Source organism: Sinocyclocheilus grahami, unplaced genomic scaffold, assembly GCF_001515645.1.
Source record: "Sinocyclocheilus grahami isolate Dianchi unplaced genomic scaffold, SAMN03320097.WGS_v1.1 scaffold1468.1, whole genome shotgun sequence".
Classification (NCBI taxonomy): domain Eukaryota; kingdom Metazoa; phylum Chordata; class Actinopteri; order Cypriniformes; family Cyprinidae; genus Sinocyclocheilus; species Sinocyclocheilus grahami.
Genome location: NW_015506647.1, coordinates 142832 through 155197, shown reverse-complemented (window position 1 = coordinate 155197; position 12366 = coordinate 142832). Strand labels below are relative to the sequence as shown.

Below are 12366 nucleotides of genomic sequence, written 5' to 3'. Positions count from 1 at the left end.
AGCTGCTAGCCCAAGTATGATGCCAATCGTCATGGTTGGTTGGTGCTTCTCTCTAACTATACTTAATGTCATCATACTGTGAAATATTATTGTGCAGGTGTAGCTTATCTTCTTCAGTGAGGAGTCTGAAGACTAAACCTGCTAGTCCTTCAAAAAAAGACCAACCAACCAATCTTACAAAGTGCTTAATTACTGAAGCGCCTTTAAAAAATGAGTCCAGGGAAGATAAACAGCAAAATAGACGTAAAAGATGATGTCTATGTATGGAGAGTCTCATGAGGGAATTTCAGGGGAAGAGATTGGCCCATTACTGTGGGAAACCCAGTTCTAGGCTTCCACGCTGCCCCTAAGGTTAAAGGTCAAGGGTCATTAAGAGTTGCATGCAAGAACGTCAGTCCCATAATATATATTGTAGAGCAACACACATCTGTTGTATAATTTCAGATATTTTATGATATGTGTTGCTATTTGATATGTTGATAATATTTCAATATTTATGTGTTATATTCTTTAACAATTTACACAAGTTGCTGTCAATTTTTTTCCCTATACATCTGCATCCTTCAGGCCCATACAATGATGATTTTTATTAAGTGAAGGGGTCTTAAATCACTGTGTGTGATGTGTGTCCCTTGACCTTGAGGTCACTTTATTCAGGGAGCATTTATCAAGAAGGAGGGGTGAGAGGAGAGAGAAAGCCAGGGGTTTGGGTCAAGGTCAGAATAGAGCGTAGGAGAGATCGTATAAAAACACAGGAAGGAGAGTCTGTCAAAAAAAAAGCACAGTAAAAGAGAAGTTTGTAGTGAGTCGGAGCATAAGGCGTGTGGCGCGTATAGTTACACTGGTTATTGGGTAGTTTAAGTGCTTCGATCCATCTGTAAGAATGAAAGTGCACTGCTTGGCTCTTCTGGTTTTGTCACTCTCAGCGACAAGTGTACAGGCCTTATGGAGGTAAGTCTACACACTCCTCAGTGGAGAACAATTTTGCTGGCTTTAATACAACAACAAAAGCCAATTATTTCATTTGAGAAACATGTTATCTTTACAATATCATGCAATTTTTCTTCCTAACACAGTACAAATGCATCTTTATTCATGAAAATATATAGCTTCCTTTATATTTTAGCAAAGTCAAGTCACTTTTAATCCCGTAGTGCTTTATACAATATATATTGTGTCAAAGCAGCTTCACAGACATAAATAGAAAAACAGTAGAATCAGTTATGTAAACGCAACTATGGAGACATTTCCGATTCTGCTGTGAAGCAGCTCTAAAAGGCAATAGAGCCGTTTTTAAGTTCAAGTCAGTTCAGTGTTGGTTCAGATCAAGTGTAACTGTGATCACAATTTCTGCTTCTCTCGATTTAAGCATAATCGTCTGCGATATTTGCCCATTGGTTATTTATCCTGAAAACATTTTAAAAACGGCCACAAATAAGAGAGAATATAAGTAACTAAAATGTACCAAAAAAAATTGTATACTAAAATATATTTTAAAATCTATTTGAGTAGTTTTGAAATTTATTACAAAATGTATATCTATTTTTGCCATATGGGGATTGCATCTATGTCTTATTGTGAAATGAAGATAAATGATAATCGTGAAAAATGATGAAAAATCATTTTAAAATCAGATCAAATGCACTGCCATCTAATGTTGCTGTTTTATCAGTTGTGCAAACAAATAATACATGTAATGATTTATTTCTCTCGTTGCTAGGGTAAAACTGAAGAAAATGCCCTCCATACGAGAAAACCTGAAGGAAATGGGTGTCACACCAGCTCAAGTGTTTTCTGAGATTATGCCTAAATATGATGAACCATCACCCAAAAACGGCACAGCTCCAACACCTCTGATCAACTACTTAGATGTAACTCAGTATTAAACATGGAAAAGAACCACAATTATGAGCAATTTTATATTTTTAATAGTCTGTTGTTTCATATAGACAATTTTATATTTTTAATTGTCTATTTCTCTGCTGATTTCCAGACTCAATACTTTGGCGAGATTAGTATTGGTTCGCCAGCTCAGATGTTCAATGTTGTTTTTGACACGGGTTCTGCCAACCTCTGGGTTCCTTCACACAACTGTTCTCCTTTATACACAGCCTGCTGTGAGTGATTTGCTAAATGCAATCATATAAAAACCACATAACATTTTATATTACAAAGTCATTGTATTATGTGAACATACCATTTTAAATAGAAAGCAAAACCTATTTTGTCCTAAACAAATTTTCTCCTACAGCTCAGTCTGTCTTTCTCCATATTTGTCTTTAGTCACACACAACAGGTACGATGCTTCAAAATCCCTCACGCATATTTACAATGGCACGGGATTCTCCATCCAGTATGCTTCTGGAAACATCCGGGGATTTCTGAGCGAGGATGTGGTTGTAGTGAGTAACAAAAAGCCATTTGTTTTAGAATGTAAAGCACTGGGAATGTTAAGAAATGAGTTCAAAAGGAATATCTTTACCAACATATGGAAACGGTATTTTAATGACCGAGGCAAAATATTTTTTGCCATCCAGGTTACCATAGAAAGTCAAGCACAGCAAAACATCAATGGATAACCAAGTCCAGATGCTTGTGCCCAAATTTGACATGCAATAAGGCAAAATACTGATTGATTTTAAAACAAACTGACTGCAATATGGAAGACCAGAACTGTAATTGCACATAGTACATGATTGAGCTGTCTTACCTTTGACCTCTAACTTCTTTAGGTGGGTGGTATCCCGGTGGTGCAGGTTTTTGCAGAGGCCACAGCTCTTCCTGCGATCCCGTTCATCTTTGCCAAGTTTGATGGAGTATTAGGGATGGGATATCCAGATGTAGCCATTGATGGAATTACACCTGTGTTTGATCGCATCATGTCTCAACATGTTCTGAAACAGAACGTCTTCTCTGTGTACTACAGCAGGTGAGCGTCAGCATCTATTGACATACAGGGTGTGCAAAAGTGAGAAATTTCATGTTTGCAATTTTTGTCATTTTTAATTGCCATGAGGGTCTTTGTCATTGCGAAAATATTTTCATTATATTACATCCACTATGCTGGGTCATCAGACGTCTAATTATATACAATTATCATTATTTTCTTATATAAGAGACTATATAAGTCTCTTATGCTCACCAACATCAAAAACACAGTAAAACATGAATATTGTAAAATATTATTTAAAACAATAATGTAAATAATTCCTATCTCTTTGAATGGGGAAACATCAAATTCAACAAAACTGTTCGCCAAGCTTACTATTAAATTTCATTATTTGAAATCACCAGTGAAATCTGACAACAACGGTCTCATAAATGTTGTTTCTTTTGCTCAAATATTGTTAAAAAAAGCTTATTTTTCAGGCTAGACCAGCCGGTGCCAGTCCCATTGCATTTTACCCCATTCAAAACTATACGAGTGACTGCAAGTTGCAAAATGCATAGTAGGCCCACTTTTTGTCAAAATTCTAAATAACTGCCTGACTAAAAATGAGATGTTATTTATACATTGCTCATTCAACAACCCAACAGACACTGTTTATCTTATACTGTGAAGGTATTGTGTGTGCTGAGGAAAGACAATAAGAATACAAAAATAACATTTGCTGTCTACAGCAAAGTTCAATCAGTGTTGAATCAACCTTTGTTGTCCATTACTTTAAATCAGAAAATAGGTTTCAATGAATATTATGAGCATTAAATAATTATTACATCCACTATGCTGGGTCATCAGACGTCTAATTATATACAATTATCATTATTTTCTTATATAAGAGACTATATAAGTCTCTTATGCTCACCAACATCAAAAACACAGTAAAACATGAATATTGTAAAATATTATTTAAAACAATAATGTAAATAATTGTTGTATTGCGTATATATATATATATATATATATATATATATATACACATACACATACATATATAAATTCAAATTCAAAAATTGCTTTATTGGCATGACTGTAAATGATACAATATTGGCAAAGCTTAGTATACATGTACAAAAAGAAAAAAAAATTATTATAATATAATAACAATAATAATAATTAAATGAACATCACATTAATAGAATGGAATATTATAACATCTTAGAAGTATTAAACTATATACTGTATATGCATGCAAAATATATAGAACCAATTTTATCTCAGAAACGGCTAGTAAATTTCACAAATAATTTACAAGAATGAAACACAGTGAGTTAAATATGCCATTTTTAAGTAAAGACTTTATTTTCCACTAAATTTTATTTACAACTTAAACGTAAAATCATTCTTTACTAAAAGTCTTTACTGTCACTTTTGATCAGTTTAATGCTGATATATATATATATATATATTTGTATTATATTTGTATAGTGTAATAATAAATGTATTTAAACAGTACTAGTTGATTACAAGTCATATCTTTGTATGTATATGTGTGTGTGACTATAAGGGACCCAACACACGTCCCTGGTGGAGAACTAGTGTTGGGGGGCACAGACCCGAACTACCACACTGGATCCTTCCACTATATGAATACCAAAGAGAAAGGCAAGTGGGAGGTCGTTATGAAGGGGTAAGAATATTATCATCATCAATTTTACAGAACAATTATGATTTCTTTCCATGTAGCTTTTTCTGCCATTCTACATCTGTTTTACATCACAGTTTTCACAAATATTCCTAGACATCCTATATCAGTTTATACAAGATATCCGTTAGCCATCTGGTTTTAATTTTGAGCAGAATCTCAAACCATTTCCAGAGAGGTAATCAATTCTTGCCCTGTGTCCTTTAAAGGAATAGTTGACCCAAAAATCAATCACACACTCACCCTCATGTCATTCCATATCCGTATTTTCCTTTGCTTGGAACACAAGAGACGAATTTTTGAAGATGATCGTGCCAGTTATGGGTTACCATACTTGGCCTACACGTCACCTAAATATGACTTGTGCAATATATTTCAGGCCAACAATGGCACATATAAATAGATATTAAAGATATTAAAGATATTGTTGGGCAAACAATTATTGGGGATCAATTTTACAGAACAATTATGATTTCTTTCCATGTAGCTTTTTCTGCCATTCTACATCTGTTTTACATCACAGTTTTCACAAATATTCCTAGACATCCTATATCAGTTTATACAAGATATCCGTTAGCCATCTGGTTTTAATTTTGAGCAGAATCTCAAACCATTTCCAGAGAGGTAATCAATTCTTGCCCTGTGTCCTTTAAAGGAATAGTTGACCCAAAAATCAATCACACACTCACCCTCATGTCATTCCATATCCGTATTTTCCTTTGCTTGGAACACAAGAGACGAATTTTTGAAGATGATCGTGCCAGTTATGGGTTACCATACTTGGCCTACACGTCACCTAAATATGACTTGTGCAATATATTTCAGGCCAACAATGGCACATATAAATAGATATTAAAGATATTGTTGGGCAAACAATTATTGGGCAAAATATTTAAACACCTCACCCCAAAATTAAAATTTGCTGAAGGTTTACTCACCCTCAGGCCATCCAAGATGTAGATGAGTTTGTTTCTTCTTCAGAACAGATTTGTAGAAATGTAGCATTACATCACTTGCTCAGCAATGGATCCTCTGCAGTGAATGGGTGCTGTCAGAATGAGAGTCCAAACTGCTGATAAAAACATAATAATCCACACGATTAGATTAGAAGTGATGGTTTGAAGATAAAATTAATTAATAATGGATTTTTTTTTTTGTTACAACACATAGCTCACTTCACAAGATGTTAATTGATGGACTGGAGACATGTGTATTACTTGTGGATTATTGTTTTTATCAGCTGTTTGGATTCTCATTCTGACGGCACCCATTCACTTCAGAGGATCTATTGCAGAGCAAGTGATGTAATGCTACATTTCTCCAATTCTCGAAAAAAAATTTCAGCATATTTTCATTTTTGAACTATTCCTTTAAGGCTCCCCAAAAGAAAGTAAACTTTTTTTAAAAACATTTCTGAAACATAATCCATTGCAATGTGTTTGATTAATACTTTGTTTTTCTGCAGAGTGTCTGTGGGTGCAGATATGTTGTTTTGCATGGACGGCTGTACTGCTGTTATTGATACAGGCTCCTCCTACATCACAGGCCCCGCCTCCTCCATTTCAATTCTGATGAAAACAATCAATGCCGTTGAACTGGCAGAGGGAGGGGTGAGTTCTGTTTAGCTAACCTTACGAAAATTCCTTAAAAGGGTGGTTCATTGCGATTTCACTTTTTTAACATTAGTTAGTGTGTAATGTTGCTGTTTGATCATAAACAATATCAGCAAAGTTACGAAGCTGAAAGATCAATGCAAACGGTCTTTTAAAATTCTGGCAGTTTAATGCCTACAAAAACGGCTGGTAGGGACTACAACAAGTTACTTCCCGGGTTTGTGATGTAACAAACCCAGATAAACCCCGCCCTCGGGAAAAGGCAGCAAAGGGGGCGAGGCCATGCTGTGCTGCTTTAGAGAAGAGGAAGAGAAAAATAGAGGTGCACGTAATAATCTATTCATATATGAATCGTAATTCTGTCTTCTAACGATTCTAATGGCTTCACAGGTTTCAAAATCAATGTTCTAAAGCAGCGGCTCTTAATACTGTTCCTCACGTCTCCTGCTCTGCCCACGCTCTGCATCTCTCTCTCTCTCTCTCTCGCATTCAGCTCAGCTCCAGCAATGAACTGTTTCAATTATACACTTATTTTCACATAGCTATGAAAAGTGTTAAACATGGATGCGCGTGCAGTTGCCGTACAGTATTAAAGCTTTAATCAGGATAAAACCATATATTAAAAGCTAACATAGCAGTAGCATTTGCAAATAGCAGCATATCTAAAAGACAACAACAAACAAACAACATAAGCCTACCATTAAAAGCCGTGCTTGCACAGGTTCTGCAATCGGGCTCAAACTGATAAGCGATATTAACAACGCCGTTGTTTACAATACAACCGGAGCACATGCCGCTAAGGAGAGGGGCGGGACGTTTAGACTCGTGCTAGAGGCGGTTTAGCCAATCACAACACACTGGGCTAGCTAACCAATCAGAGCCCATCGCCTATTTCTGAGGGAGGGGCTTCATAAAAGAAGGAAATGATCAGCGCTATTCTCAGAGAAGGGACAGAGCGGTGTGGAATAAAGGTAAATTATGTGAAAAATAATGCATTTTTAAAAAAACCGACGCATTAACACAAGTTAGACTGCACCCCATAAACACAATCAAGCCTAGAAAAAAAACAGTGAACCACCCCTTTAAAAATCTGTCTTTGTTTAAAAGCATATATTTAATTTAATAAGAATTAGAAAATTGATTTGAGAGATTAAGCCATGGAAAGAGTTTTTTTTTTCAGAACCAAAAATATGAATTCACTACACTACAGAAACTATGAAAACTGAAGAAGCTAAAATTTTAATCTTGAAAACAATATTATGAAATCTCTAAATCTCAGCAGTAGTGGCAAACCTTCAAACGTTCTAGAGCCATAAAAAATGAACAATGTGTTCCAGTTGTTCATAAACAGAGAGCACATAATGCATGATGGATCTTCTAAAACATTCAGCAGCGACAACTGATTATAAATTAGAAGACAACTGATTATAAAGCTCAACACCTTCACATTGCAAACAAACTTAGGATGATTGATCATGCACCAACATGGCATCCCATATACATCCCATACATACAAGCTTTTCTATATTCAGCATTCAAACCTGTTTCTTATTGGTCTCTTTCCTTTTCCTGTTGCACAACTCCATGGGAACAGCTGCTTTGGTCTATCATGCTTGGCTGTGTCTCATAAATAATGTCTGAAGAGCAAATGGAATGACTGAAAGCTGATGTTTTTTTTCATAACCACTGTGGTTGGTGATATTAAATGTGGAAAATGTTTGTATTTCTTTCTTTCAAGTGTGAAGTTCAGTTTCATTTCGGTTTTGCAAAATGTTGCAGTACAATGTTGTCTTTGAATGGTTTTAAAGCTCACCCATTTTCTCTCTCTTTCGCTCTGTTCACAGTATACCGTAAACTGTAATCTAGTCAAGTTGTTGCCCACTGTGGCTTTTCATCTTGGTGGTCAGGAATATTCTCTCACAGAAGAGGACTATATTCTCTGGGTGAGGACTTTCTTTATTTCATTACAAGGGTAGTATATTAACACAATATTAAAGTGTTAATATTAATACAGTATGTCACATTTGGTGGCGCTGATCTTGAAAGGCTTTAATTTTCTCATGTACACTGACATGAAATGAAGATAGTCAGATCAGTAGCCTAATAAAGCTTTTTATTTTATTTTATTTTTATTTATTTTAGTTGGAGGCTGCCACTTTAATATCACATGACCGGTTGAATGCTACTTACTTTCTCTTAGTAACCTGCTGTTATTGGACAGTTTTGCTTGTGGAATAAATTTAATCATAGCTGACGATCATGTCTTTTGTGGGAAGCTACATACACACCACTAGGTGTCAGTATAAGTAAGATGACTACCTCATAAAAAAAATTACTGAGTGCACCTTTAATGTAACTAGGCTATGGATTATGGAGTGGCCTTTGTAGGCCAACACAGAAGTTGGATCCCTAAATAAAAAAAAACACAAATTTGGGATTTTTCATTGATTTTTGGATTATTGCAGAAAATAAGCTATGTGACCAACAAAAGTTTATGATTCTGACATGTTTTGTTTGTCAAGATCATTTTCACTAATGAACACAACTTAGGTAATTTGTTTACACTTAACTATGTTATTTTATAATTTAAAATGTTTAAATGTATGTTAAATTTAAATAGTTGAACTTTAAAATGCGTTTGAACACACTTAAAGGGGTCATATGATGCGATTTAAATTTTTCCTTTCTCTTTGGAGTGTTACAAGCTCTTGGTGCATAAAGAAGATGTGAAGGCGCTGTGTGCTTCGTTGTGAAAGCGAAACTACTTTGTTTGGTCTTCCAAAAGAGGACGATATCGCTTTATCATGCCTAGAGCTGATTCGTGCTGGTCGCTGAGGAAATACATCAACTTCGCGCTGTGGATCGCCGGATCGGCTTTCACCGTGGACGAAGCGGAGTCCAGCCCAGGGTCGTCACATGTGCTTGCCACAGGTATCACAATATGGTAAGGGATGTAACATTTCTGTTACATGCTTGAGGAATTCGGCCAATCACAACGCACTGGATAGCTGGCCAATCAGAGCACAACTCACTTTTCAGACCGATGAGCTTTGTAAAAATCGACGCGTTTCAGAAAGGCGGGGCATAGAGGAGAAACAATAATGTACAGTACGTGGAAAATAATGTGTTTTTTAAACCTTAAACCGCATAAACACATTTCATTACACCAAATACACAAAATAATGTTCTTTTTAGCAACATCATATGACCCCTTTAAGTACTTTAGAACATAGATTTCATAATGTAATTTCATAATTACTTCTATTGTCTTTGAATTATGGTTATGGTGTACTGCCGAATATGGCTGTATTTATAATGAACTAGATTGAATGTAACTTCTATTGAAACTAGTATGTAATTACAATGTAATAAATATATTTGTAATTACATTTGTAATATTGAAGTTGCAACTTATACATTTAAAATCTATTGCAATTTGAAATGTTGAATAACATACTATAGCTAAAATCCAAATCAAGTACCCTACAGGTGCTTTATGTTAGTCAATATATCAAAATAAGTGTACTTATTTAAAGCATGTCTAAAGATTATTAAAACAATTATTTAAAATGTACTTTTAAGTAAATCTTTTAAAATGACAAACTGCACACATTAAGCACACTAATTTTTTCACAAGGGTCTTTAGCCCCATTTAGCTACTTGTTAACAATTGCCTTTTTTAAGACACATTAACACTTTTAAAAACACACAAGTGGGGTGATTAATGATGTATTTTATGTCACAGAATAAAATGTGAAAATATCTCGAACTTGAAAGCTCCCTTCCTTCACATGATGAAGACCCAGGTTTTTTTTTTTAATAATGTTTAGCGTTAACCGAAGTGCTGTTTTCGTTAGAAATACTATTGCTGACACTGTACTACACAGTCAGTCTGGCATTTCATTTCACACTGAAATCTGGGATCTATTTCACTAAGTGACTTTTTTCATTAAATACGAAATGTCTCCTGTTGTATTTGCATGTCATTTTCCAGATGACTTCTGAAGTGTAGCATCTGTTTTGACAGTCATCAATTTATGTTACAGCTATATGGACTTGCATTGGCTTTTCTAATGTCTCTTTGTCTTCTTTTGTTCTGCCTACAGCAGTCTGAGTTCGGGGAGGACATCTGCACAGTGACATTCAAAGCGTTGGATGTGCCGCCCCCTACTGGTCCCATCTGGATACTGGGGGCAAACTTCATAGCTCGATACTATACAGAGTTTGATCGGGAAAATAATCGCATTGGCTTTGCTCAGGCAATCTGAGAAACACTGGGTTTTCTACTATCCTAAAATCAGATTGCTATTACATTGCTACTTATACACAACATAGGAAACTTGATCTGTCACAATAATAGCAGGTAACTTAAGTTAAAGCTTCCTTTGTGAACGAGAAGTACACTTTAAGCATGATTTTAAAAAGTACTTATAAAACTAAAATAATTTAACAGAATATGCTTGTTTGTGAACTGAATGTAACACTTAATGGGATGTTATTTACGATTAAATCAAGATGTATTATAATTAAAATTGATATTAAATGCAATTACTTAAGTTGAAATTAAGAGTCCTTTTTTACTCACTTAAGTAGGTGACTTTTTATATGTAATTTAAAAATTATCTCTATTGTCTTTGAAATATGATTAAAGTGTACTTTCGAATGTACTGATAAGCATTTTTAGTAAACTAAAATATACTTTATTTATTCGTAGTTGCATATTTGTAATGATGAAGCTGAAATTTAGCACATTCAAAATATAGTAACTTTGAATGCAATATCAAATTTAAAAAAAGCAAGCAAGATAAAATGCTATTAAAAGATATTTAAAATAAACTAATTTTGATGTTATGCAAAATGTGTTTTTAAAGTGTATAAGTATTTTAAGAAACATAGTTATGAAAGTGTCTTTCATTAAGTACACTCCAAAACTGAAATTCCTGTTATAATTTCCTCATCACTTGTTCCAAACGCTTATGAGTTTCTTTCCTCTATTGAACACAAAAGATGATATTTTGAAGAATGTGTGTAACCAAACAGACGGTAGCCATTACAAACATTTTTTTTCATATATATGGAAACAAATGGTCAACTCTTTGGTTACACACATTCTTCAAAATATCTTCTTTTGTGTTCAGCAGAAGAAAGATGTCAGGGATCTGGAAGGAGGACCCAATTGCAGTGCGAGTAACAAGGGTTTATTGACTAAACAGATCAATACAAAAGGGTTGTGAGGTGCACAGGTGATACCACAACAGGAACACAGAAAACAGCGATAGTTAGGGAAGGCCACTGGAACAGCCTCAGACAGCAACTGGCAGAATACTATAGCAGCAGAGGAGGCGGCAAGACCAGGCCAGTGGAGAGACCAGGCACCAGAGAGCTGAGCTCAGATACTTATTGACCATAACTCTGAAGCACCCCAGACAGAGAAAGGGAACGAGGCTAAGCACAAGTAACCCTTACCATACAGGATTTCAGAAAAGTGGGCAAAGCATAATGTGCACACTCCTACCTTATGGGATTTTAGAAAAGTGGGCAAAGCATAACGTGCACACTTACCAGCTATGTGGATTTTAGAAAGTGCCCAAAGCATAACGTGCACACTTACCACAGTATTTGGATTTTAGAGTTTTCCGAGCATCTGTTTACAGATACCCGGAAGTACTGGGCCAAACGGGAGAGGCAAGCTCAAATACAACCCTCAAAGGTGAGGGGAGCACTGCGCGAGACAGCATTTATACAGGAAGGTTCTCGTAATGCCACCTATACCTCCCGCTCGATGCCTCAGCAAGAGGGGATATCCTGGTGATTGGGAAGCCCCTCAGGGCGACCCAGATACGGTAGACCAGTCAGGGTAGCATGAAAGCGTAACCCCAGCCCGGATGTCCAGGAAATGTTTGCAGTGACACGCCGGGGGCCCGATGATCACGAAGGCTCCCGCAGAAGCCTGTGTCATGGCTGCATGATCCAGGAAGTATGAAGCCGAAACCGGGCTTTTCTTACTGTCTGGACATATATCGACGAGTGAAAATAAACACTGCAAGTCGAGTACCCGGTTCCGAACCCGGCTTTAGAGGGGGCCTCATCGAGGACTTATCCTAGAAAAGGGACAGAACACACAGGTCCCGGGAAACACTGCAAAGAAACTAGCAGAGGTTACACAC

At 35.9% G+C, this 12366-nt stretch overlaps 1 protein-coding gene across 1 annotated transcript; it reads left to right on the top strand.

Annotated features, from left to right (window-relative positions):
- Positions 1-883: 883 nt before the first annotated feature.
- On the top strand, positions 884-10541 carry LOC107570508 (renin-like). Its single transcript, XM_016256737.1, has 9 exons — positions 884-951; positions 1721-1871; positions 1994-2117; positions 2284-2402; positions 2733-2929; positions 4449-4571; positions 6052-6196; positions 8044-8142; positions 10306-10541. Exons 1-9 carry the CDS (start codon positions 884-886, stop codon positions 10465-10467), a joined length of 1188 nt encoding a protein of 395 aa, XP_016112223.1. The 3' UTR covers positions 10468-10541.
- The last annotated feature ends 1825 nt before the right edge of the window (positions 10542-12366 follow it).